The sequence below is a fragment of the Mustelus asterias genome, chromosome 1 (assembly GCF_964213995.1).
Source record: "Mustelus asterias chromosome 1, sMusAst1.hap1.1, whole genome shotgun sequence".
NCBI classification, from domain to species: domain Eukaryota; kingdom Metazoa; phylum Chordata; class Chondrichthyes; order Carcharhiniformes; family Triakidae; genus Mustelus; species Mustelus asterias.
The window spans coordinates 106,378,767-106,406,376 of record NC_135801.1 but is presented as its reverse complement, the minus strand read 5'-3'; the positions used below and the strand labels follow the sequence as shown (position 1 = coordinate 106,406,376).

At 41.9% G+C, this 27,610-nt stretch overlaps 2 protein-coding genes across 10 annotated transcripts in view; one reads left to right on the top strand and one right to left on the bottom strand.

Moving 5' to 3' along the window:
* The window catches only part of rbm47 (RNA binding motif protein 47), a 207,739-nt gene extending 181,916 nt beyond the window's left edge, over positions 1 to 25,823 (top strand). For 7 of the 9 annotated variants that reach the window (XM_078216446.1, XM_078216435.1, XM_078216495.1 and 4 more), the window contains 4 exons: positions 447 to 1,591; positions 11,785 to 11,991; positions 20,710 to 20,885; positions 21,347 to 25,823. In XM_078216446.1, coding sequence (XP_078072572.1) covers positions 478 to 1,591; positions 11,785 to 11,991; positions 20,710 to 20,885; positions 21,347 to 21,595 — 1,746 coding nt within the window. In that variant the 5' untranslated portion in view covers positions 447 to 477 and the 3' untranslated portion in view covers positions 21,596 to 25,823. The remainder of the gene's footprint in view (positions 1 to 446; positions 1,592 to 11,784; positions 11,992 to 20,709; positions 20,886 to 21,346) is intronic. The other 2 variants (XM_078216505.1, XM_078216514.1) reach the window with 2 other exon arrangements.
* Positions 1 to 27,610, bottom strand: part of n4bp2 (NEDD4 binding protein 2) — a 384,372-nt gene that overhangs the window by 60,239 nt on the left and 296,523 nt on the right. The window lies entirely within an intron of this gene.

Genomic DNA, 27,610 nt, shown 5'->3' with positions numbered 1-27,610 from the left:
ATACTGCTTTCCTATTCCGCCTGCCAAAGTGAACACGTTTACATTTTCCCACATTAAGCTATCAGCCAAAGTTTTGCCCACTCAGTTAATCTATCCATACCGCTTTTTAGACTCTACCTCCTCTTGGCAACTTATTTTCTTCCCTTTCTTGGTGTCATCAGCAAATTTAGCCACAAATATGCTGAGTCTCTTCATCCAAGTCATTGACACAGGTGGTAAATAGTTGAGGCGCCAGCGCCAGTTCCAGTTAGTCAACTTGAAAAAGACTCTTGTTTCCTGTTAACTAACCAATCCTTTATCCATGCTGGTACATTACACACTACAATATGCGCTCTTATCCTGTGTAGTAACCTTACCAAATGCCTTTTGGAAATCCATGTGCAAACATATACTGGTTAAATTAATCTGGTTATTCAACTAAAAAGGTTTTTCTCTTGCCTTTTCAGGTCCAAGCACAATTTGAATGGTTTTGACAGAATGACAGCTGAAGACTCCAGCACCATGATGAGTACAGATTCTTGCAACATGTCAACTAAAGTCCATGAAGGTGTTGCTGGTGCCCCTAATGAAGCTACCCTGCTTGCACTTATGGAACGTACAGGCTACACAATGGTTCAAGAAAATGGCCAGCGTAAATATGGTGGGCCTCCTCCTGGCTGGGAGGGACATCCTCCCCCTCGTGGTTGCGAGGTCTTTATTGGTAAAATTCCTCGTGATGTCTATGAAGATGAACTTGTCCCTGTGTTTGAGTCTGTGGGACGAATGTATGAGATGCGCTTGATGATGGACTTTGATGGTAAAAACCGAGGTTATGCCTTTGTCATGTTCACAGCCAAGCATGAAGCCAAAAGAGCAGTCAGGGAGCTTAATAACTACGAGATTCGCCCAGGGAGGTTGCTGGGCGTCTGCAGCAGTGTGGATAACTGCAGACTTTTCATTGGGGGCATTCCAAAAATGAAAAAAAGAGAAGAGATTTTAGAAGAGATTTCTAAAGTAACAGAAGGTGTGTTAGACGTGATTGTCTATGCCAGTGCAGCTGACAAGATGAAGAACCGAGGATTTGCATTCGTAGAGTATGAAAGTCACCGGGCTGCTGCCATGGCCCGGAGAAAACTGATGCCCGGAAGAATCCAGCTGTGGGGTCACCAGATTGCAGTCGACTGGGCTGAACCAGAGATAGATGTTGACGAAGATGTGATGGAAACTGTTAAAATTCTTTATGTGAGAAATCTGATGATTGAAACCATGGAGGACACAATAAAAAAAATCTTTAGTCAGTTCAACCCCGGCTGTGTGGAGCGGGTAAAGAAAATTCGAGATTACGCTTTTGTTCATTTCACCACCCGAGATGATGCTGTCCTTGCCATGGAGAAATTAAATGGAATCGACCTTGAAGGATCCTACATTGAGGTGACCCTCGCCAAGCCTGTGGACAAAGAGCAGTATAGTCGTTACCAGAAAGCAGCAAAAGGAGGACCAACAGAAACACCTCAAGCAAACATTGTTTACTCATGTGATCCCTACACGCTAGCCTATTATGGGTATCCCTACAACACACTGATTGGTCCCAACAGAGAATATTTTGCCAAAGGTCAGTAAAACATTATGACTTGAACACGTTGATAAATATTTTTTAGGAGGGTGAAAGATGTTGGGCCGGATTCTCTGACCTCGCCCGGAGCTGGGATTCTCTGGTCCCACTGCAACGAAAGGAGATTTGGCTGAATGTCACAGTCTCCGTTCTCGCTCCCAGCGGCAGCAGGGCGTGAATGACCAGAGTTCTGGCCTTTGATTTTTGAATTCGTTACAGTTTAAACTGGATGATAGCAAGTCAGATGCCCATTTTACATCCCTCCCAATTTTTATTTCCATTGAAGGTCTGCTATCATATTGTTTCCAAATTTGCAGTAGCGGTACATCATTGAAATATTTTATGGTGCACATCTGAACATCAGGAGGCAGTGAGGAACAAAGAACAAAAACAAAGGAAATTACAGCACGGGAACGGGCCCTTCGGCCCTCCAAGCCTGCACCAACCATGCTACCCGACTTAACTAAAACCCCCTACCGTTCTGGGGACCATATCCCTCTATTCCCATCCTATTCATGTATTTGTCAAGGCGCCCCTTAAAAGTCACAACCGTATCCGCTTCCACTACCTCCCCCGGCAACGGGTTCCAGGCACCCACCACCCTCTGTGTAAAAAAATCTGCCTCGTACATCTTTTAACCTTGCCCCTCGCACCTTAAACTTGTGCCCCCTAGTAATTGACTCTTCCAGCCTGAGAAAAAGCTTCTGACTATCCACTCTGTCCATGCCTCTCATAATCTTGTAGACTTCTATCAGGTCGCCCCTCAACCTCCATCTTTCCAGCGAGAATAAACCAAGTTTCTCCAACCTCTCCTCATAGCTAATGCCCTCCATACTAGGCAACATCCTGATAAATCTTTTCTGTACCCTCTCCAAAGCCTCCACATTCTTCTGGTAGTGTGGCGACCAGAATTGAACACTATATTCCAAGTGCAGCCTAACTAAGGTTCTATAAAGCTGCAACATGACTTGCCAGTTGTAAACTCAGTGCCCCGGCCAATGAAGGCAAGCATGCCGTATGCCTTCTTGACTACCTTCTCCACCTGCATTGCCAATTTCAGTGACCTGTGTACCTGTACACCCAGATCCCTTTGTCCATCAATACTCTTAAGGGTTCTGCCATTTACTGTATATTTCCTATCTGTATTAGACCTTCCAAAATGCATTACCTCACATTTGTCTGGATTAAACTCCATCTGCCATCTCTCCGCCTAAGTCTCCAACTGATCTGTATCCTCTGCTGTTCCTCATCGCTATCCGCAAATCCACCAACCTTTGTGTCGTCAGCAAACTTACTAATCAAACCAGTTACAATTTCCTCCAAATCATTTATTTATTTAACAAACAGCAAAGGTCCCAGCACTGATCCCTGAGGAACGCCACTTGTCACAGCTCTCCATTCAAAAACGCACCCTTCCACTGCTACCCTCTGTCCTCTTTGACCGTGTAAGAGTTTTAACAACACCAGGTTTAAGTCCAACAGGTTTATTTGGTAGCAAATGCCATTAGCTTTCGGAGCGCTGCTCCTTCGTCAGATGGAATGGATATCTGATATCCATTCCATCTGACGAAGGAGCAGCGCTCCGAAAGCTCCGAAAGCTAATGGCAGATATCCATTCCATCTGACGAAGGAGCAGCGCTCTGAAAGCTAATGGCATTTGCTACCAAATCAACCTGTTGGACTTTAACCTGGTGTTGTTAAAACTCTTACTGTGTTTACCCCAGTCCAATGCCGGCATCTCCACTTCTTTGACTGAGCCAGTTTTGTATCCACCTTGCCAGTTCACCTCTGATCCCATGCGACTTCACCTTCTGCACCAGTCTGCCATGAGGGACCTTGTCAAAGGCCTTACTGAAGTCCATGTAGACAACATCCACTGCCCTACCTTCATTGATCATCTTCGTCACTTTCTCGAAAAACTCGATCAAGTTTGTGAGACACGACCTCCCCGTCACAAAACCATGTTGCCTCTCACTAATACATCCACTTATTTCCAAGTGGGAATAAATCCTGCCTCGAAGCATCCTCTCCAATAATTTCCCTACCACTGATGTAAGGCTCACTGGCCTGTAATTACCTGGATTATTCTTGCTACCCTTCTTAAACAAAGGAACAACATTGGCTATTCTCCAATCCTCTGGGACCTCCCCTGTAGCCAGTGAGGATACAAAGATTTCTCGCAAGGCCCCAGCAATTTCCTCCTTTGCCTCTCTCAGTATTCTGGGGTATATCCCATCAGGTCCTGGGGACTTGTCTATGTTAATGTTCCTCAAGAACCCCAATACCTCCTTTTTGATCTCAACATGACTCAAACTATCTACACACCCTTTCCCAGACTCATCATCCACCAAGTCCTTCTCTTTGGTGAGTACTGACGCAAAGTACTCATTTAATACTTCGTCCATTTCCTCTGGCTCCACGCATAGATTCCCTCCCTTGTCCTTGAGTGGGCCAACCCTCTCCCTGGCTACCCTCTTGCTCTTTATATATGAATAAAAAGCCTTCGGATTTTCCTTAATCCTGCTGGCCAATGATTTTTCATGACCCCTTTTAGCCCTTCTTACTCCTTGCTTGGGTTTCTTTCTACTTTCCTTGTATTCCACACTTGCTTCGTGTGTTCCCAGCCTCCTAGCTTTGACAGATGCTTCCTTTTTCTCTTTGGCTAAGCTCACAATATCCCTTGTTATCCAAGGTTCCCAAAACTTGTCATACTTATCCCTATCAACTTACACTTACGTTGGAAGGAGAAATTGGTTTTCCATTGGGAAGATCTGAATCCCAGAGCATTAGTGATAGTGTATTTCAGATTTGGCAAGACCTAAATTTTGACCTGAATGCTCATACAGCTTGTATATTTGAGTGCTGCTTTATTCAGTATATTAACGGTATGTTTGGGTATGTGATGCTTAAAATCTCGGGTTCCCAGATGGAAGTTTGCAGTGCTGATGTTCATTTATTCTTTCACTCAAAGCAACACCGGTACAATTAGACAATTTCTACTTCTTTAATTCTGTGTTTTTCTTCTTGCTACTGTTAGTAGAACCACATGGCCAAATGTGTTTCTCATTTTATGACCAATAGATCTACAATTTCCACAGTTGTTTCTTCTGGGAGTACAGTAGCGTAATTCTTAAAGGACTGGGCTAGTAGCCTAGAGTTTGAGTTCAAAGCTTATGCAAAAGTGAGGTCAATAAAATCAGCCACTGGGTGGGATTCTCTGATCTCGTCCATCTCATTCACTCCACTGCATTGAGAACAGAGAATTTAGCATTCCAGCCAAAACTCCATTCACTTTCAGCAGCACCGGAGAATCCCAGCCACAAACGAGGATGGAGATTTTCAGCATATATTGTCTAGAATTTGGAAGAATGTGAAGTGATTTCATTAAAATGTAAAAAATCTTTAGAGGCTTGGTCTCAAGAAGGGGAGTAACAACAAAACTATTTATTAACTATAATAACTATTTACAGAGTGTGAAAATGATGCTACCAATTGATTTGACTCCAAGGGCGGGATATTACGACCTCGCTTGTCTCGAAACCGTAAAATCCCGTCCGAGGCAAATGATCTTTTCATTGTCCGCCCCTTACCCGCTCTGATACCCGTAGCAGGTGGGGTGGTATAATTCAGGCCCAAGTCTTAGACTGCCAGGGAGAGCCCGTGATCAGCCCCAGGATTCACACGCTTTTTTCTAATTGGCCGAACGGGTCATATGAACTTCCAAAACTTCACCCTTTAAAGGGATTCGTTAATACAGTCAGATTAGATGCTATTTTCCTTAGTTGGAGAGTCTTGAATTAAGGATAATTGTCTCAAATCAGGGGAGCATTTAGGATTGAATTAGGGATAATTTCTTCATTTAAAGGATTGTGAATCTTTGGAATTCCTTGCTACAGAGTGTGGATGTTCAAGACTGAAATCAAAAGATTTACGGACACTCAGGGTATGAAGGGGATAATGCTGGAAAGTAGAATTGATGTAGCAACTCAGCCACATTCCCATTGAATGTTGGAGCACAGCTGATGGCCTATTTGGCCTACTCCTGCTACTGTTTCTTAGACCTGGATTTTCGCAGAGTGGGGATAACTGAGGAGCCCCTTAGAAATTACAGGCGGGTCCCAATTCTGGGATTCCTGACCCCATACCTGGGCTTTCTGATTTTCTGGGGTATCTTTTAAGGGTGTAGGCAGGTTCAGGTCATGAATCCACTTCTGCCCTGGCCAGTTGCATTGAAGGAGAGGCACGCCCTATTCCTCCGCAATTTTCATGGAAACAGGCCAACTTTTTAAAGAATTGTGATTCACACCATCTCTGAGGTGTCGTGAACCATAGTCTGCATCGTAGAACTTTTTCAAAGTTAAGTTCAAATGGTCCTCCTCATGACCGCCATGCCAATTTATGTCCCCTATACATTCCCATGGCCACTCATGCCCCTCATGCCAAGCAATGACACTTCATGCCAATGACCCATTATACACTGTATAGAACCAATACAACCTATAGCGACAATAGGATATGTAAAAAAAATTTAAAGAACAGTCATTCAACCATCCAGACTCTTTACAGTATCAGTAGAAGACACTGCAAGCACTTATAACCTTTAATCTTGTGTAAATAAACATTGTGCAATTGTTCAAAGAATAAATCAAACAATGCTTTCTCTGGGGCATAGTGGGTCAATGGTCATGGCAGTGCCATAGCCAGGCATGAAAGCTCTTTTGGGGGGGGGGGTTAGCCTGACACTGGAGCATGATGAGTTATGGGGATTAGGGGGGAGGTATTGCTTGGCATATTGGCATCAGTGGCCAAGAGGTGGGTGGGGTGCATTACCTGCATGGGGTACATGTGGAGTGTTAGGGGTTGAAGTGACATGAGGGGTGAGGGTTAGAGCACCGTACTTTTTTTAATAATTGGGACAAAGTCCCACAACATCAAAGTGGGCCTCTGATCTCTTTCCCTAGTCACTGGCCCAACTGCAGTCTACAGTCACGTCGTTCTCACTCACCCAACAATGAAGATCCTGTGTTTGTGGGCACTTTCTCTCAAGGGGACTGCAAGAAATTTCCTGACTCTTACCATCCGCCTTGAAGATGAAAATCCAGACTTTATTCTCTTTTTGCATCATTTTGTTTTTTATAACTCTCCCAGTCCACTGGATTTCAACTTTTCTATTTGTGTAAACCGCCTTTTAGCTTGATGCTTACTCTTACCTCATTTGTTGACTACGGTTGCTTAACTACACAAATGGGGCTTTTGTCTTTTGAGTGTAGGTGTTGGTTTTGTATTGTGGCAAATACTTCTTTCAATAATTCTTACTATTTGTAAGAAGGTTCACCTGGTAACCATTTGGCCCAATTTACTGTGGTTAATTTACATGCCATTCTTTTGAAGTTTGCTTTATTTAAATTTAAAAGCTTGGTTTGTGACTTACTCTTCCACTCACTCAAACCTGAAATTCAATGATGTTATGGTCAATTGTTCAGTGTTATGGCCACTCTTACAGATTGTTAACTAATACTGGTGTGGCCATTAAATCTCATATGACCAGTTCCCTCAGTTCTAAGGCATATTGTTCCAGCAAACTATCCTGAATACTCTCAAAATTCACTATTTATAGACAAATTCCACTAAAACTTTGCTTCATATGCTGTTTGTTAATTCTACCCAAAGCATTTCCACTGACTGCTTGCCCTTAATGAAATCCCTTATTAGCGACAGCTGACATTTTGTTTTTTAACAATATCGCTATGTTTGAAATCTTGTAGTCTGCAGTAATTAGCTCCCAGTCATTTCCATCTTTTAACCAAGTCTCTGTTTTGGTGAGTGTATCATACTTTTTAAACTAACTTGGTGTTTATCACTCACTGATGTTAAAAGTCATGCTATGTGCATTCATATACAGAACTCTCATTTGGATAACTGCTTCCACTTTGCCCATTTGCCCCAATGGTGACCTTGTCACACTTTTTGCCTTACAACACATTGTTGTTAATGCTCAGTTGCAGTAACAGTTTAATATGTTCTTACTGTTCTTCACTTGCTTTATTTTTTAACAGGTGTTGCATCATTTTCTTCCTTTAATCTTTAGGTCCCTGGAGTATTAAATTATCCTTTTTCACTTAACATCTTGTATTCTGAGGTCTGCTCTCATCTCTTTGTAACCTTGCTATAATTTTTTACACAGACCCTTCCCTTTCTTCATTGATTAAAAGTCCTTTCTACAGCCTTATTTATTCTTTTAGAACCTTTGCCCACTGCAGTCCAGGTACAGCCCATTTCAGCTCTCTCAGCTCTGTTAGTACTGGTTACTGGTGTTAGTTTCATAGAACCTCTCCTTCCCACACCACTTGTTCAGTCATGTAAATGTTCCTGATCTATGTGTTCCCGTGCCAATTAACATGGATTAGGTAATGATCTGGAAGTCACCACCCACAAAATCCATCTTTTGAATTTAGCTCCGAGCTTATCAAGACCTGTTGTTGGTTCCAACGTGGATCATGACATTTGGCTGTTCCTTCTCCTGTTCAAAGTTCCTTTCCAGTTGCTTCATTTTTACTTTAATTTCCTCTTTCTTCTCTCACCATTTTCCCTTCTTGCTCCCCTTCATTTCCCATTTTTCCTGTTTCCCGATACCCCCTTCCCTCTTCCTTCACAATGTAGCTCCTACCCTAGTCCTTTTACCGGAGGTTATACTGGTCAGATGTACACTGTGGGCAGAAATTCACATTATTACAAAGCAAGAGAAGTTCGGGTTGTTCATTAACACAGTCAAACCACACCCTCAAAGTGCTGGTTGTCCACGCTAAAAGCAATTATTTGGCAAAAGTAATATTTGCCTGCTCCTCTCCTCAATATATGCCAGCAGGGTACAGCACCACGAGTACAATCAGTCCCTTAGTACCATTTTGAAGTGTGAACCTGCCAGGATTATCAGTATCATTTCGATTTTGGGGGAAATCACACCTGTGCTTCGGCAGCTATGCTGAGCCACAATACACCAGGCAAGGAAACAGCCCTGCAACCTCCAAGGTTCCCCTGTAGTTGAAGCACCATCAGCTAATAAAATATGGACTTTTGGACATGTGCACAGAGCAGGCTTAGGGAGAGCAGAAATGATTCAGGCAACTGAGAAGCTGAATTGATGAATCCAGAGAACAGGCTTTGGGAAAGTGTTTGGGACTCACTGAAAAGACAGATGGAAGAAACTAGCAGGTCAAGATGACAGAATTCAATGTAAAATAACTAGCTCAGTCGGATGAGACTGTCATAAAATTAAAGCAAAAAATGTCAAATAAATTAGATTTTCATCATAGTTAGTTCAGTAGTCATATATACGTAAAAGTATTACATCATGCAACAGATATCACAAACTTAAAATAGGAAAGAAAGCCAACCACTGCTGCCTCACAGTGCAGGGGCCTGTGTTCGATTCCCAGCTTGGGTCACTGTCTGTGTGGAGTTTGCATGTTCTCCCTGTGTCTGCATGGGTTTCCTCCAGGTCCTCTGGTTTCCTCCCACAGTCTGAAAGACATGCTGGTTAGGTGCATTGACCCGAACAGGCGCCGGAGTGTGGCAACGAGGGGAATTTCACAGTAACGTCATTGCAATGTTAATGTAAGCCTTACTTGTGACTAATAAATAAACTTTAAAAACTTTTTTAAAAACAAATAATTCACTGATATCCACTTGACCTAGAATACTTGACTTTAAAGATACAACCCAGAATGACAACCTAACATCATAACTGCAATCCAGATTCTAGCCTATCCTTGAGTATATTTCCAGAAAATCTATCAATAAGAAACCACCTCCTCAGTGCTGTATGGCTTGTGAATTACAACAAGCCCAGCTCAGTTTCAAAATGTCAAAATCCATCAATTGGTCAATCTCCTTGTTTCCTCCAAAATCTATTCCCAAGGACAGAATATTACCAATAATTTAAGTTGTATCAAAATGTGTTTCTGTCACAGCACATCAAAAACATTACTTTTACAAATGAATTGCAGCAGACAATGTAAATGTGTATAGCAGCTGTTTCTTAACTGCTACCTTTAGCAATGCCACATTCGGAACATTTTCAAGAGCAGGCTGTGCATATTGATGAAGAAACTGTAATATTTGTTCCAGTGAATACTAAATTGCAGAAACCGATTGCAGTGATTCCAAAGTTTATTTTATGAATTTTACTGCAGAAATTGTTCATCAGTCATTTTATTACTCGCAACTTCTGTTCCATCCAAATTCTTCTTATGCCCTCGCAACATTTGTGAATCTATATTAAAAGAGGAAGGCCTCAAAATTCCTCTCCATTGCAACTTGGACTTTGAGTTCCACAGATGCTATCCAGTTTTAAAATGGCGGCTGTATTTACTGGTGGCAGCCTCGATGGCAGGCTTTCTCCAAAAGATCTGGCATTGGGGCTTTTGTCCCTTTAAGGGTGAGGAACCCGCCTCCAAGAGTTGCCAGCCAATTTGAGGGCTGGCAACTCTTCAGTCAGAAAAGCTGCCAGCTCCTGCAGATAGACCAGCAACCTCAGCTGGGAAGGAACTGCACTGCCTGTGGATGTGAAAGTGACTGTGGTCCTAAATTCCTTCCGCGCTGGGGCAAGATTATCTGTAAAATTTCCCAGTTCACAGTCTAATGCCGCATGAGGGAGATGGCAGCTGCTTTTTATGCCAGAAACAGGGAAGTTCATTGCCTTCTTTCTAACCAGAGAGAAGCAGCTGGAGCATGCACATGGTTTAGCCAGGTTAGCAGATTCCCCAGGGTGCAGGATTGCACAGACATGCAGGCACCACATCTAAATGCTAGGATGCACCATAACCCGAAGGATCTGCTCCCTGAATATACAGTTTGAGCCATATAATGCTCGGCACATTAAGCTACACTGACAGCAGTCATTTTGCAATTTTTCTGCACTAGAAGTAATAGCGTTTTTAGTCATTTGTTATGGTAAATGTCTTAAAACGTGAAATCTTATAATTTCGTTCTTTCACTAATTAACTGGAAGTTTGAATCTTTTCATGTTATCAACCTCTATGAGGATCATATCAAAGTAATGCTAACCTCACACAAATTTGGACCCTTGCTGATGCATGCAGCCACCCAGCGGTGTGTTTCACTCTGGACTGCATGCTGCTGTCATTATAATGAGGAAGCAGCACAAAGCTTGAGCGCTGCAAACATCACAATGAACCACCATGAGTTAATCATGCATTATGACCCACATACTCATTTCGGATCGTATCCACTTTTCTTCCCTGAAATATCTTCTTTCTAACTAATTTGATGTAATTCAGTGAAATTAAAGCACATATTTTAACATTGTCACTCAGGCTATTTGTCACAAAAAGCAGTGTGGGGGCAGTTGGGAACATCACATAACTTTACAACACAGAAGGAGACTAATCTGCCCATTAAAGATCCCATTTGCCTTATAAATCTGATTCTGGATTTTAACTACAGTTTCAGATGGGGCAATCCATGTTTTAGCAGCCTACATTAAAAAATGGCTCTCCTAACTCCTCCCTTTTTCTTTTGATGGCGATCTTAAATTTGCACAGTCGGGTTACTAACTTTAATCAGTGAAAATTTTTGTTTTCCCTTACCTTACCTTAACCCATCATAATTTTGAACACTTCTAAAATACCCCCTTGTCAATTCATCACTTTAAATGCCCCCATCGCTTCAATCAACAGACCTGTGACCACTGGTATGCTACCCGAGGACTGTATAGCTCAAAATGTTCTCCTCAGACACAGACCAAATATAACAATGCTGCTTGGTGTTTTCACAGTTCAAGCGGACTTAACATGAAATACTTTACAAATAAAAAGTAAACGTTTATTTATTAGTCACAAGTAGGCTTACATTAATGCTGCAATGAAATTATTGTGAAAATTCCCTAGTTGCCACACTCCAGCGCCTGTTCAGGTACACTGAGGGAGAATTTAGCATGGCCAATGCACCTAACCAGTATGTCTTTCGAACTGTGGGAGGAAACTGGAGCACCCGGAGGAAACCCACGCAGACACGAGGAGAACATGCAAGCTCCACACAGACAGTGACCCAAGTTAGGAATTGAACCTGAGTCTTAGGACCCTCAAAAGCCTGGTGGCAATTCTGAATAATGAAATTATCATTTTAAATACGACATTGGCCCTATTTTAAAAATTGGACATTTTGTTTTAAAGCAGGCACAGTGCGTGGCCGAGGTAGAGGGGCAGCTGGCAACAGAGCAGCAGGACCTCGTGGATCGTACCTGGGTGGATATTCTGCAGGCAGAGGTATTTACAGCAGATATCATGAAGGGAAGGCCAAGCAACAGGACAAAGCGTATGAACTGATACCCAGCTTAGATCTGGCTACAGTCAGTCCAGTCGCTATGAAACCTGGTGCAGGTTAGTAAAGGGAATGTTTTGCTAAACATTTACCTTAACAGCTAGAGAAAAAAAGAAGAAAAATGCAAAGCTTAATGTCTTAGAATTCTTCTTAAAACCCTATAGGATTTTTAAATATTCCTGTAGGATGATACATAAACCCAATAAACACATTGAGAAGCTGGAATTTTGTGAGTCACTGCTAAATTCACACAGAAGTTCTCAATTAGATACTTTGGATACTTTATCATGATAAGGCAGCATATCCTCATCTTGAATAAAGAGTCATTTCATGTGGTTATGAACAAGCCAATATTTTTTTATATTAATTTATGAAACACATGTCCAATTCGCAGGATACCAGCTGATAACATTCTAGCAGTTCTAATGTTGTTGCAAATTGAAATTTGTGTTGGAATGATGAAACTTTTCATTTTCTAACTCTTGGACAAAAGTTTGCAACCTTCAGATCCTCTGGCACAACTTCTATATCTAGGGGTGTTTAACAGATTATGGTCTGAGTTCCTATTTTCCTCTCTCAATTCCCTTAGAATTCTAGACCAAAGCTTAGTGCCTCTTCCATTTTGACTTGGACCAACTTTATTAGTACTTTATCAGTACTAATTCCTTATCTATAATCGTCCTAATTCCTTATCCATAGTTGCCCTACCTAACTGCTGCACCTTATCTTCTGAACCACTTCAGTCCTGCTATTATACCTTTTATATAGAAACCGAGGCAAGCTTTGTGTGTTTCATATAAATATTTATTTTCTCCCTCTCTCATCGACTCTAACTTTCTTTAACTACTCTTTTGTTTCCTACACATCTATAATCCTTTACTAATGTAAGACCCTTTACATCACCTGTCAATCCTTCTTTGTATATTCTCTCAGCTTCCCCTCTCTATTTTCCATATTCGTCATGCTGTTATCTTTAGGAGATGTCAAATGCCACCATCCTAAGTCTCATTTAAATTTGATTTTCTAACTAAAGAATACCAATTTTTATTGCACCCCTTTTACTACTTGTGGGAATATGTCCGATTGTGCCTTAACTTCTCTGGTCCAAAGGTTTTCCTTTGTGTCCATTGCCCTATCTGTCATTTTCTGTTTCTGATTTATCTGGATAGTTTCTTTATGATTTTATTTAAATATTGGGTTTTCTTTTGATCCAGTCAAGTACCAATTGGGCTATTAACTCCCAACAGATGAGGGGTGACCTTATTGAAGTGTATAAAATCATGAGGGGCATAGATAGGATCATAGAATCATAGAAATCCTACAGTGCAGAAGGAGGCCATTCGGCCCATCGAGTCTGCACCACAATCCCACCCAGGCCCTACCCCCACATATTTACCCGCTAATCCCTCTAACCTACACATCTCAGGACTCTAAGGGGCAATTTTTAACTTGGCCAATCAACCTAACTTGCACATTTTTGGACTGTGGGAGGAAACCGGAGCACCTGGAGAAAACCCACACAGACACAAGGAGAATGTGCAAACTCCACACAGACAGTGACCTGAGCCGGGAACCGAACCCGGGACCCTGGAGCTGTGAAGCAGCAGTGCTAACCACTGTGCCGCCCATGAAACATATTTTTCCCAGGGAAGGGGAATTGAAAACTAGAGGTTTAAGGTGAGAGGGGAAAGATTTACAAGGGACCCGAGGGACAACTTTTTCAAGCAGAGGATGGTGTGTATATAGAATGAGATGCCAGAGAAAATGGTTGAGGGAAATACAGTAGCAACATTTAAAAGGCATTTGGATAAGTACATGGATGAGAAAGGATTAAAGGGATATGGGCTAAACGTGGGCAATTGGGACTAGCTGGGAAGGCACCATGGTCAGCATGGACCAGTTGGGTCGAAGGGCCAGTTTGCATGCTGTATTGCTCTATGACTTTATGACTCTATGTCACGTCAATTTGAGTTGGGGAGGAGGGGGATGGATATTGGGGAGGGGGGTGTGACTGTTATCTCTCCTTTTCAATTACATATTGAACTATATTATGCTATGGGTGTTTTACAAAGAACATAGAACAGTACAGCACAGGAACAGGCCCTTTGGCCCACCAAGCCTGTGCCAACACATGACGCCTTTCTAAACTAAAGACCTTTTGTCTCTATGCGGTCCGTATTCCTCTATTCCCTGTCTATTCATGTATCTGACAAGATGCTTCTTAAACATTGCGAGTGTATCTGCTTCTACCACCTCCTCTGGCAGCACATTCCAGGCACTACCACCCCCTGTTTAAAAAAATTGCCTCTCACATCTTTAAACTTTCCCCCTTTTACTTTAAACCTATGTGTCATGTGTGTGTCTCTCTCTCTCTCTCTCTCTCTCTCCCCCCCCCCTGAGAAAATGACTCTGACTGTCCATTCTATCCATGCCTCTCATAATTTTGTAAACTTCAGGTCACACCCCCCTGGTAAAACAGAAATTGCTGGAAAATCTCAGCAGGTCTGTCAGCCTCTATGGAGAGAGAATAGAGTCAATGTTTCAAGTCTGGATAATCTTCTCAAAGCTCAGATTTTCCAGCATTTTCTGTTTTTGTTTCAGATCCCAGCCTCCGCAGTATTTTGCTTTTAACATCCTGGTAAACCTTTTCTGTACCCTCTCCAAAGCCTCCACATCCTTCTGGTAGTGTGGTAACCAGAATTATATGCAATATTCCAAATATGACCTAACCAAAGTTCCATACAACTACAACATGACTTGCCAATTTTTATACTCTATGCCCTGACCGATGAAGGCAAGCATGCCGTATGCCTTCTTGACCCCTTATTCACTTGTGTTGCCACTTTCAGGAAACTGTGGACCTGTACACCTCGATCGCCTTGTATGGTAATGTTTCTGAGGGTTCTACCATTTACTGTATACCTCCCTCTGCATTAGAACTTCAAATGCATGTTGCATTTGCCCAGATTAAATTCCGCCTGCCATTTCTCCGCCTAAGTCTCCAGCCTATCTATATCCTTCTGCATCCTCTGACAATCCTCCTCGCTATCCGCAGCTCCCCTAATCTTTGCGTCACCCACAAACTTACTAATCAGACCACCTATATTCTCCTCCAATTCAGTTATATGTATTACACACAACAGCGCTGAACCCTGCAGAACACCACAGATCCCCAGTCAGAAAAACAGCCTTCCACCGCTACTCTCTCTTCTATAACCAAGCCATTTCCATGTCCATCTAATCGGCTCATCATGGATCCCATGTGACTTCATCTTCTGTATCAGTCTGCCATGGGGGGGCCTTGTCAAAGGCCTTGCTAAAATCCATGTAGACAACATCCACCACCCTGCCTTCATCAATTATTTTTGTCTTTTCCTCAAAAAACTCAATCAAGTTTGTGAGACATGACCTCCCCCTCACAAACCCATGCTGCCTATTGTTAATAAGTCCATATTTTTCCAAATGTGAGTAAATACTGCCCCTAATAATGTTCTCTAATAATTTCCTTACCACTGATGTAAAGCTCACTAGCTTGTAATTTCCTGGATTATCCCTGTTGCCTTTCTTAAACAAAGGAACAACTTTAGCTATTCTCCAGTCCTCTGGAACCTCTCCTGTAACTAAGAAAGATACAAAGATTGTATACAAGGCCCCACAAATTCCTCCCTCGCCTCCTTCAGTATTCTGGGATAGATCCCTTCAGGTCCTGAGGACTTGTCTACCTTAATGCTTTTCAAAACACCCAATACCTCCTCCTTTTTTATGTTGACATGTTGTAGAATGTCAACATATCCTCTCGAGACTCATCATCCACCATGTCCTCCTCCTTTGTGAATACCGATGCAAAGTATTTGTTAAGGATCTCACCCACTTCCTCCGACTCCACAAATAAATTCCTTCCTCTTGGGTGGACCTACCCTGTCCCTTGCTACCCTTTTGCTCCTGATATACACATGAAGCATCTTGGGATTTTTCTTAATCCTGTTTGCCAAGGGTATCTCATGGCCCCTTTTAGCCCTCCTAACTCCTTCTTTCCTGCTTTCTTTATATTCTTCAAGGGCTCTTTCAGTCTTCAGTTTCCTAAACCTTATGTGTGCCTCCTTTTTCTTTTTGACTAAGCTCTCACTTTCTCTTGTCATCCAAGGATCCTGAATCTTGTCATCCTTATCCTTCATATTCCCAGGAACATGCTGGTTCTGAACTCTAATGAACTGGCCTTTAAAAGATTCCCACACAACAGATGAGGATTATTTCCTCAGCCACCCCCAATCTACGTTCCCCAGTTTCTGTTTAATATTATCAGAGTTAGTCTTTCCCCAATTTAGTACTTTCACCCAAGGATTACTCTTATTCTTATCAACAAGTAACTTAAAATTGACAAATTATGGTCACTGTTTCCAAAATGTTCCCCCGCTGAAACTTTGATCACCTCGCTGGGCTCATTCTCCAATACCAGGGCCAGTATGGCCCCTTCCCTAGTTGGACTATTTATATATTGCTTCAAAAAGCCCTCCTGGATACACCGAAAAAATTCCCCTCATTGAAGCCCCTGGCACTAAAGTAGTACAAGTCATTATAGGGGAAGTTAAAATCACCCACCACAATAACCCTGTAGTTTTTACATTTTTCCATAATCTGCCCACATATCTGTTCCTCTAACTCCCAGTAGCTGTTGGGAGGCCTGTAGTACAACCTCATCAAAGTGATTGCACTCTTCCTATTCCTAAGCTCTACCCATTTGGCCTCGCTGAATGAGCCCTTTAAGGTGTCCTCTCGCAGTGATATTCTCCCTAATCAGTAACGCAACTTCCCCACCTCTTTTACATCCCTCTCTATTATGCCTGAAACATCTAAATCCCGGAAGGCTAAGCTGCCAGTCTTGTTCCTCTCTCAACCAAGCCTCTGTAATAGCTACAGCATCATATTCACATGTACTAATCCAAGCTCTAAATTCATCTGCCTTACCAGTCATACGCTTCGCATTAAAACAAATACACTTCAGGTCACCAGACCCACCATGTTCAGGAACCCCTCCCTGTCTGTTCTTCCCAGAGACTACGACCTTACTGGCCTTAATCTCTAACTCCTCCTCAGCCATTTCACTTGCTGACCTACTGCTCTGGTTCCTACCCCTCTGCCATATTACTTTAAACTCTCCCGAGTGACATTAGCAAACCTCCCTGCCAAGATATTGGTGCCCCTCCAGTTTAGGTGCAATTCATCTTTCTTGTACTTGTCCCACCTGCCCTGGAAGATATCCCAGTGATCCACATATGTGAAGTCCTGCCTCCTACACCAGCTCATCAGCCACGTAGTTAACTGTACTAGCTTTCTATTCCTAGCCTCACGGACACGTGGCACAGGGAGTAATCCCAAAATCACAACCCTAGAGGTCCTGACTCCATGAACTCCGTTCCCAGGACCTTGTCACTCTTCCTGTTTATGTCATTATGTCAATGTATACCACGACCTCTGGCAACTCGCCCTTCTTTTTGAGAATGTCTCACGCCCTCTCAAAGACATCCTTGACCCTGGCACCTGAGAGGCAACACACCATCCTGGAGTCTCTTTTGTGGCCACAAAAATGCCTATCAATGCCCCCGACTATAGAGTCTCCTGTTACTAATACTCTGCTGCACTTTGAGCCTCCTGGCTGTACAACAGAGCCAGCTGTAGTGCCACCGCTCTGGCTGCTGCTGTTGCCATCCCTTGATAGGCAATCCTCCCCAACAGTATCTGAAGTGGTATACCTGTTAGAGAGGGAGATAGCCACATGGGACTCCTGCACTGTCTGTCTGCCCCTTCTAGCGGTCACCCATCCATCTGCCTGAGCATTAGGTGTGACCACATCTCTAAAACTCTTGTCTATGTCGCTTTCTGCCTCCTGCATGCTCCTAAGTGTGTCCAACTGCCGCTCCAACTGATACATGCAGTTTGACAGGAACTGCAATTTGATACAGTTCCTGCAGATGTAATTGTCAGGGACATTTGAACTGTCTCTGATTTCCCACATTCTGCAGGAGAAGTGTATTACCTCACTGCCATTTTTACCTGCTAGCAACTATTTAATTAAAAATAAATTTCTATTAAATTAATTTACAGATAACTAGTTGGCCAGATAGTGTTAGATTCTCACTAAAAAATGCTAAATACACAACTTGGGTCTTTTGCCTACTTTCCCCATATAGTTCCATTAAGCCTGTCTCAACTTCACACAGTGTGTGTAACTGCAGCCAATGTAAAGCAAACTATTAAACGTTCCCAAGGAATCCCTTGAGAATCTGTTAAATGTAATGATGGTGACAATCTACTAATACGGGGGTGCAAATCAGGTGGCAGTGAATCAAGATGTCAATGGAAAGGGAAATTGGGCAGCGTGTATAATGGGTGACTGTTTCACTTAAAACCCCAACCAGGTTTAACTCTTGAATAACCTCTTAAACTGTTTGCAACATTATTTTAAAATAATTTATATGTATGTATATCATATATACATATATATATTATATAGCTATATATGTAAAAGGATTAAAATCTAATTTCATAATGTAGTTGGTTTTCAAATGTTTGTTCACAACACCCAGCTCTACCTCATCACCACCTCTCTCAATTCCTCCACTGCTGTTAAACTATCAGACTACTTGTTTGACATCCAGGCTGGAATCTTCCATTCTGGAGTCTAAGTTCAGTGGATGACAGGAAGTTGGAAGTGATTTCCATTCAGGGCAAGATGGCTGATCACTCATGATGTTGCACTGTTAAGCCCATTAAATATGCTTCTGCAAGGAACTCGCCGATTCTCGCGGTGGGGACAGGCAGGAAGTCGCCATGCCTGCCATTATTCATGGAGTCAAAGGTCTTGGTGCTATATTTAAAGGGCACCCAGTCAGCCTGCACTATCCCTTCCATCTTTGCCCAGCCACTGCTCCACCCTTCTCTGCCAACACTCCTTCCCTTCCTCGGTCATCCTCCACGCAACTTACACTACCACCACCCGACCTCAAGCAAAAGCTGGCATTTGCAGACACTCCGCAAAGAGGACCTTGCAGCAGTTAGTCACTGTTAATCATAGAAGAAGTCTACCTTGCCAGGTGCAAGCCACCTATGTGCAGCTGTAAAAATGAACGTTCTAATTTCTCACTGGCAGGGAACTTTATTCAGAGGGGGCATTTGATTCCAGTGAGATGGCATTTTAATGAGCACGTGTGATTTTCTGATGCATTGTAAAAGGCTCTCCTGACATTGTTCATCAGGAAGGTTGACCCACCTTTTGCCCAACTTTAAAGTCTCGAGAACTTAATTCCTAAAGTTTATCCTGCAGTTGGGGAGCTGATTCTTGGTCTCTTGCCAAATTAAGTTCTCCCACGTCTCGAACTTCCTGCTGTTGGCAGGACCAGAGGATTCCACCCCAATATTGGATGAGCAGAAATTTCCTCCAGTTAAACATCAGGAGGACTGAAGCCACTGGGCAGGATGTTACAGCCCCGTTTGTCCTGAAACCAGAAAATCTCGCCCGAGGTCAACGGACCTTTCCATGTTCCGCCCCTCACCCCTCCAATTCCCATGGCCGGTGGCGGTAAAATTCCGGCCATTGTTTTTGGTCCCTGCCCCAAACCCCGTTCCCGAGCTCTCAACTTCACCCCTTTTTTATGGTAACAGCCTGAGACTAAAAATGATTGTTGCAACTATGGTGTCATATTTGATACCTAGATGACATATCTGTGCCATCATTAAGAACATCTATATCCACCTGAGCAACACCACCTGATTTTGCCCCTGCCTCAGCTCACCTGCTGTTTAAAGCCTGATTTATACCTTTTGTTACTGATAGATTTGACCAATCCAATGCACTCCTGGCTGACCTCCATTGTGCTACCTTCAATAAAACTTGAGATCACCCAAAACTGTACTGACTGTGTCCTGACTTGCACCAAATCCCATTCAACTATCACTGCTATGCTCGCTAATCTGCATCAATTTCCGATCTCGAATTTCAAATTTGTATTCTTGATTGAATTCTCTCCTTGGCCTCACTTCTATATATCTCTGTAATCTCTTCCAGTCCACAATCCTCTTGAGGTATTTGTGCTAATCTCATTCTGGCCTCTTCAGCATCCCAGATTTTAATTGCTCAAATATTGATGGCCATTCCTTCAACTGGCTACGTCCTCAGCTCAGAAATTCTCTCCCAACTCATCTCCAGGTCACAACTTTACTTTCCACCTTTAAGGTGCTCTTTATAACATGTATCTTTGACCAAGAGGAAACCAAGCTCTTAGTCATCTGACCTAATATTCCCATGATGTGGAGATGCCGGCGTTGGACTGGGGTAAACACAGTAAGAAGTTTAACAACACCAGGTTAAAGTCCAACAGGTTTATTTGGTAGCAAAAGCCACACAAGCTTTCGGAGCTCCAAGCCCCTTCTTCAGGTGAGTGGGAATTCTGTTCACAAACAGAATTTTGTTTGTTTGTGAACTGTTTGTGAACAGAATTCCCACTCACCTGAAGAAGGGGCTTGGAGCTCCGAAAGCTTGTGTGGCTTTTGCTACCAAATAAACCTGTTGGACTTTAACCTGGTGTTGTTAAACTTCTTACTAATATTCCCACACATGGCTTGGGATCATGTTTTGTTTTATAATGCTCCTGTGAAGTGCCCTGTGCCCTTTTATATGTTAAAGGTGCTATATAAATATTAGTTGTTGCTATGACATATTATAGTAGAAAATTTATAATCTGTGATAAAAATTATTAATTGGTGCTTTTATCTGATTTCAGTGGCCATCCCTTCCATTGGAACCCAATACCAAGTCTTTCAAGCGGCTCCAGGCACTAAGCTAATGGAAGAAAGCAAAATGCACCCCATGGAACATGTCCTTAATCCTATTGCTGTGCAAACTGATCCCAATGGAGCAACCATCATTCCTACAGTTTCCACTCCTCCACCCTTTCAGGTATTAAAAAAAAGATTTTTCTGGAAGCACAATATTTAAGTTATCTTTCTCTACAGTACTATGTGAGTGAAAACTCCTCTGCTTGCTCAGTTGATATGTACACTGCCCAGTATAACACTGAGCCACCCAAGCATGGGAAATCTTTAGTTTGAGCAATGATTACAGACTGGGCACAACTGAATGATTGGTACCTTGAGCTAACAATAGGAAATTGTCATGCCAGAGTCCTTTCTTTCTTATTAGCGTCCAGTGACTCCTGGAGTAAAATAACTGCATAGAATAGAACTGTAATATACTTACCCTGTCATTCAAGCAATAAGTGAATTTCAGGATCCATATATTTAGGTATACAGGTGGCCTGACTATTTTCAATTCCTGGTGTCAGTATGCAGTTTTAATTTGCTAACCATTATTTTTTTAATCACATTGCAAAGCGATAACACTGTTTTGTTTCCTTGTAGACTCGGCCAATAACTCCAGTATATGCCATGGCCTCCAACATCCAACGAATTCCCACAGCTGGGTTTTACGGGGCAAGTTATGTACCGATTGCAGCTCCTGCTTCTGCTGCCACTATGGCAACACTGCAAAAGAACGCCGCCACCGCAGCAGCAGTGGCTGCCTACGGAGGATATGCCGGCTATGTACCACAGGCATTTCCTACAGCAACCTTTCAAGTCCCTCTACATGATTTCTACCAAACTTATTAGGATTTTCTAGCAATGACATTATTGTAGTGAAGGAATACACTGGTATTTATGAAGAAAAAAAAACATAGTTTGATGTGAAAGTTTTTTTTAGGACTTCAGCAAACGTCACAGCAAAAACTATGTGAAAGAGAGACAAATGTTTTAAAAAGTGCTATTTGTTAGTAAATTTTGAAAAGCATGTTTTAAGAGTTTTTGAAGATTATAACCTTTCGGTAGAAACACTTCTATGCATTTTTATTATGGAAACACTTTTTTAAAAAATTCCTTTTTAGCAGATACTAAAAATCTTCCGTCCGTAAGGTTTGAACATTTTGAATGTGGACATCTTAAAAACTAGAAAGAAGTGTGGATTTTGACATGTTAATACTTATGAAGGTTTTGTGCAACTTGTTCACTCCAGTTATCTATCCTACTTGGTGCCTTCAAGAAAAAAATCAGCCTTAATTGGATTACAGTACATGTAAACAAATACTAGTCAACGTTTAACCCATATACTGTATAACCAAACTTCACCCGTAGTTTTTTTAACTGGCCACCAAGAATTGTGTATGATACTGGAAAGATTTATCTTTATATGTTGTTCCTGTGGTGAGCAACACTATTTTTGTTTCTTTAAGCTCTGCCAGGAAACAGTCCCAGAGCTACGATACTAAAGATTTGGACTGTCGGCTACGAGGCCCAAACTTGGCTTCTAGTTTATTAATCTTCACAATTTGGCCTTTTACAGAGGCTGCATTTCACCAGCTTCAGACTGGTTGTTCATGGTATTGACCTTGACAGAATTGTTCTAAGTATCCAGGGTTCGCTTCACATTACTGAGGAGGAAAGTATATGTGTGTTTGTCTCTTGGGATAGGATATGGGTACTCTTGAAAGAGGAAGGAAAGCAAGGGAAAGAAACACCCATGGCAGCATTATACAATCGTTTGAGGGTAAATTATTATCCACTTAACCAACACAATGGGACTGAAACATAAAGGACATTAAGTACGACATTAAGTAGACGATAAACCCATAGTGGTATGCTCAACATCGTGTAAGTTTCACTTTCCTTTGCAATGCTCTTTATTTCCCTGTGTGTCCTGCTTGAAGTTCAGCCATATGATGCTGGATTTTTGGACAAGGGCTAAAGTAGACCTTGTCGGCATGAAGTACTATATTAATAACTTTTATCATGTTAAAGAAAATTCCTAGCTGATTTGAGGTGGGTAATGTAGTTTGGGTAGTAGTGATGTTGTATTTGGTTCTGTGTAACAAATTAGATTGTGTGTGTGTGTGTGTATATATTATGTTTTAATATAAGTTTATGAGCAAATGGCTTTTATGGTGCAGCAGCATAGATATGTGGTTTACCACAGAATTTTATCAATTTCTTTCAATGCTATATTACTATATTATAGTAGGAACTAAATATATTGTTGCAGTGTTTCAATGGCCTGTTTAAAGGCTTTCAAAAAAAAGTCCCATTTAAATAGTGTCATGATACTCAGTAAAACCTGCATAATGTGACCCCATGCTTTGGGCTGACCATTAGAAACTGCTGATAACAGCCTGGTATCCAGTTGAGCTGCATTCATTGTTTTAACCTGAGAGAATGATTGTTCAAAGTGCTTTGGATTAATATGGGGTTTTAGGTAACAGCTCTGGCCATTTTACTCTAACACTCACTACTGTTTATAGAATAGAAGTTCCCTCATTATACTGCTTGCATATAATGATAAACTACCACAAACACTAATTAAAATCGTTTAGGGACACCATTTTGAAGACAAACTATAATCAATGAATTTTTAATGTTTCACATTCAGTCTCACCTTCTCATTCTGATGGGAAGACAGAATGTTCCACCAACTGTAGGATGGCATTATAAAGGCAGCTGCTCCATGTATCAGTATTGCCTTGATTTCTCAGCTCTGATAACCTAGAGCTAATGCAACAAACTAATTTGCCTCACACCTAAAATCCAACGAGGCACATAGAAGTTTTTATGCACATTCTGTATATCCATACATCACACATCACATTTTTTTTCATTTTTCTTTTTGCAAGTCTCACTGTTTGTGTCACTCTCAGAATCTCACCAGAAACATCTCAGTGATCACTGATTCTTTGAAACCCATTGCGCAATAGCATATGCAGCCCTAAATCACGACATTGGACGGGGCCCCACCAAGACCAGGAACAGAGCCGAACAGGGCCTACAAATATTGGCACTAGCTGGTGTGCCAGTTTCCCGGCACCATTCCTAGTGTTGGCCCTGTTGGGGAGGCAGGTTTGGGGCCTGGCAAAGCCACGTGCTCCCAGCCTTGTTAACAATAGATAATGAAGGCTGACTAGAAAATCAGAGTTCCTGATGTGGTGGGACCAGGGTGTCAGCTTTCCTGGCATTCCCACAGGCTCTTTCTACCTGCCTGGCTATGGTTGCAGACAAAGACCACACAGCAAAAGTTTTCCCTCCCCATAGTGGTGGTCTGGTTGCTTTTTGCATTTTTAATTTCAATTTTTAATAGAGTTGCTGAGAGGGTACCTTCACTTTGTATCGCTCCAGCTTCATGCTCAGCCCTGCAGCTTCGAGAGCCCGCGCATCACCTTTAACGGGACAGGGAAGTTGTCTCTGTGCAAATTATGAGGGTGCCCTGGTCAAAATCCCAATGTGTGACTGTTTACCCCACAGGGGATGGGAATGGGATTATTTCAGGGACTGGAAACAGCCTTGATTCCTTGATGCGAAAATTCAGCCCATCGTATTTCCTACACTTGATTTTATCTTTAAAGGAGTGTACAGTTCACCAGAAATTCCTAAATACAGGAATTCTGATTAGCAGAAACATACTTCCTATTTACACTGTGCAGTATTGGACCTGGTAAGCACTAAGCAAAGAATGGCACATGGACATTTCTTCCTTACTATCGACACTAATAGGACAGTAAGTTCACTGTTATGTGCAAAAAAGTTATAAGTTATTAAAATTAGGCTTGAATCATGAAAACAACATTGAAGAATGTCATAGACACACAGGCAACACTCCCACGGTGAACAAAGCACTCCCTTTACCCAGTTATTTCATTCAGTAATGCTGTTAAATGTCTGGGGAAATCTATGGGTACCTGAGTAAATTGTTCCCATTAGTGGAGCCCAAAATTAAAAGGAATAAAACTTTAATTATTTCACAGGTGGACCTTACCCAGACAACTTATTAAGACGTTACTCAGTCTTGTTTTAAAAATATTTGTAATGGTCCTATCCCTCTATTGTTAGATCTGACGCACTGAATTCAAAATTCTTTACATTTGGGCAAATTCCCTGCATGCATTTAATACAAACATTTTTTAAAATTGTGATTTATTCAGTTACCAAAAAATGGATACCGCTGCTAGAAAATGCTTAAAGTAACTTTCCTAGAATTTTAAATGCCTCAGTTCCTTAAAATAAATACTCAGTTTCCAAGGGTGTCTACTGTATCTTTTGCTTATTATATATGTTAAATACATTTTATTAACATACAAAGTATCCAGGGTAACACCACTAGATCAGAGCACAAGAAGTTGTCCAAAAATATATTTTTTAGTTATTTTATTATCTTATAAAGAAAAAAGTGGGGTATGGTGAGATTTTGAGATTCCTTTTATTCCAAAAAACTTTTATTTGGCTACTGAGGTTTGCTTTTCTGGATAGTCTTTTGTAGCCCAGTTAAGTAAAAAGAATGTAGATGTATTTAAATAAAATATTATTTAACTTGCAAAGCACAGTCTAGTCCAGTTAGAAGTGGGAGAGTTCTTTGAAAAAAAACAAAGGGTTTCGAGTAACTTTGAGTCAGGTAGCAAAAGTTTAATGTATTTTTATTTGCTTCTCTTTGCACGAAGAAGGACCTAACAATGACCTAACAGGGCCAAAGTATTGATTATCTGTTATGGGTAGAGGCCTGTGAAAGGTCAAGGAACTTGTTGGGTAGGATCTATTCTTGTGCTATTCTATTTTAGCCATTCCATTCAAGCAGCATTTTATAGTATTTTATCTCAAAATGTTGGCCTGGTGCATATAAAAGAACAAGGTATACATAGAAAAAACGTTTTAAACTAGTGTGCCTTATTAGCAAACAAATGCATTACCATCAGGTGTTTTGAGCTCTTCAGCTATATATTTTCTATTTTTCTTGTGTTTTAAAAGCTTGAGTTTATTCTGTTGGTGCATTTATATTTCTAAAGCAGTAGTCAATAAAGCATTATGAAACCCATTTGCCTGATTGTGTTGTGCTGGAAATGTCATCAATTAAGTAGATTTCTCAATTTGAGTTCAATAATCTCGGATGATGAACAGCAATAGGAATGGAGAGATGGTAAGCTATTGCAATGGGTGAAATTAAATGTCTGGACTATTACCAAAGTCACAAGATTGTCTCTATACAAAGAAAACATTGCAGCGGATTGTTCTAATTGTAGGGACCACAAAATCAACTACATAAATCAAATTTTCATTCAATATTTTAATGTCCAAAGAATCTAGAATTGTAAGTGAAGCATGAGTGTGATGCCTATTTTGGTTTTCATATAAACTCATATTCATATGAGATCTAGTGGTGCCAAAAATGCAGAGTCCAAAGGTCCCAGCAAATACACTGGGATCACACTCAGTTAGCACCCCCACCATTGATCCTGTCAGTTGTGGGAACGATAGAGGGCAAAGCCCATGCATACCCCTGACTAGTGGAGCTGGAAGCACAATCTTGGGACATCAATAAAAGAGTTTCACATTCCCCAAAACAATTTACTGCATGCACACCCCCCTCCATACCACATTGTAACCGCCCCCCCCCAACCATAACCCTTGCCCTGCACCACACCCCCACCGCCCCCTCCTCCTCCTCTCCCCCCGCCCCCTTCCCTCCTCCCTCCCTGCTCCCAAGGTAGGCAAAATCTGCTCTCAAACAGGGCACAGAGACACAAAATCAAGTTACAGAATACTGATTAGAATGTGAATCCCTACAACCAACCAGGTCTTAAAGATACAGACAATGTGAGTGGAGGGAGCATTAAGCACAGGTTAAAGAGTCCCTGGGAATTCAGGCAGCATCCGAGGTCTCCCAAAGCAAATCTCATTATAATCACTCCTGAAGTCAGTACACCCCTTTTCACTGGGCATGTCAAATCACAAACTTCATCAGGCTTCCTGGAGCCTGGGGATGTGGGAACACCCAGGATTAGGAATCTTGTGCTCCAAACCTGCTCTCGATGCATTGAGGATCAATCCCAACGACTAAAAGCAGCTTTTTGGTAAGGTTGGGAACTGCCAGAGCAGCTGAGCAATTTTAGGACCTCTGTTTTTAAACAAGAAGCAAATGTTTGTACAGCATCTTTCACAATGCATTTTACAACCTGGCCACTGTTGTAAAATAGTAACAGTAAGAGTTTTAAGAACACCAGGTTAAAGCCCAACTCTTACTTTGTTTACACCAGTCCAACGCCGGCATCTCCACATCGTAAAGGAGGACGTGGAGGCTTTGGAGAGAGTACAGAGGAGGTTTACCAGGATGTTGCCTGGTATGGAGGGGCTTGGTTATGAGGAGAGATTGGGGAAACTGGGGTTGTTCTCCTTGGAAAGACGGAGGATGAGGGGAGACTTAATAGAGGTGTATAAAATTATGAAAGGCATAGATAGGGTGAACGGTGGGAAGCTTTTCCCCGGGTCGGTGGTGACGTTCACGAGGGGTCATAGGTTCAAGGTGAAGGGGGGGAGGTTTAACACAGATATCAGAAGGACATATTTCACACAGAGGGTCGTGGGGGCCTGGAATGTGTTGCCGGGCAAGGTGGTGGAGGCGGACACACTGGGAACGTTTAAGACTTATCTAGACAGCTATATGAACGGAGTGGGAATGGAGGGATACAAAAGAGTGATCTAGTTTGGACCAGGGAGCGGCGCGGGCTAATTGTTCCTGGTTTCTCGTTTCAAGGCTTCATTCTACGATCATCTTGCTGGTGCCAGTACAGAGTGAGACTGCGGATAGTTGGGAACCTG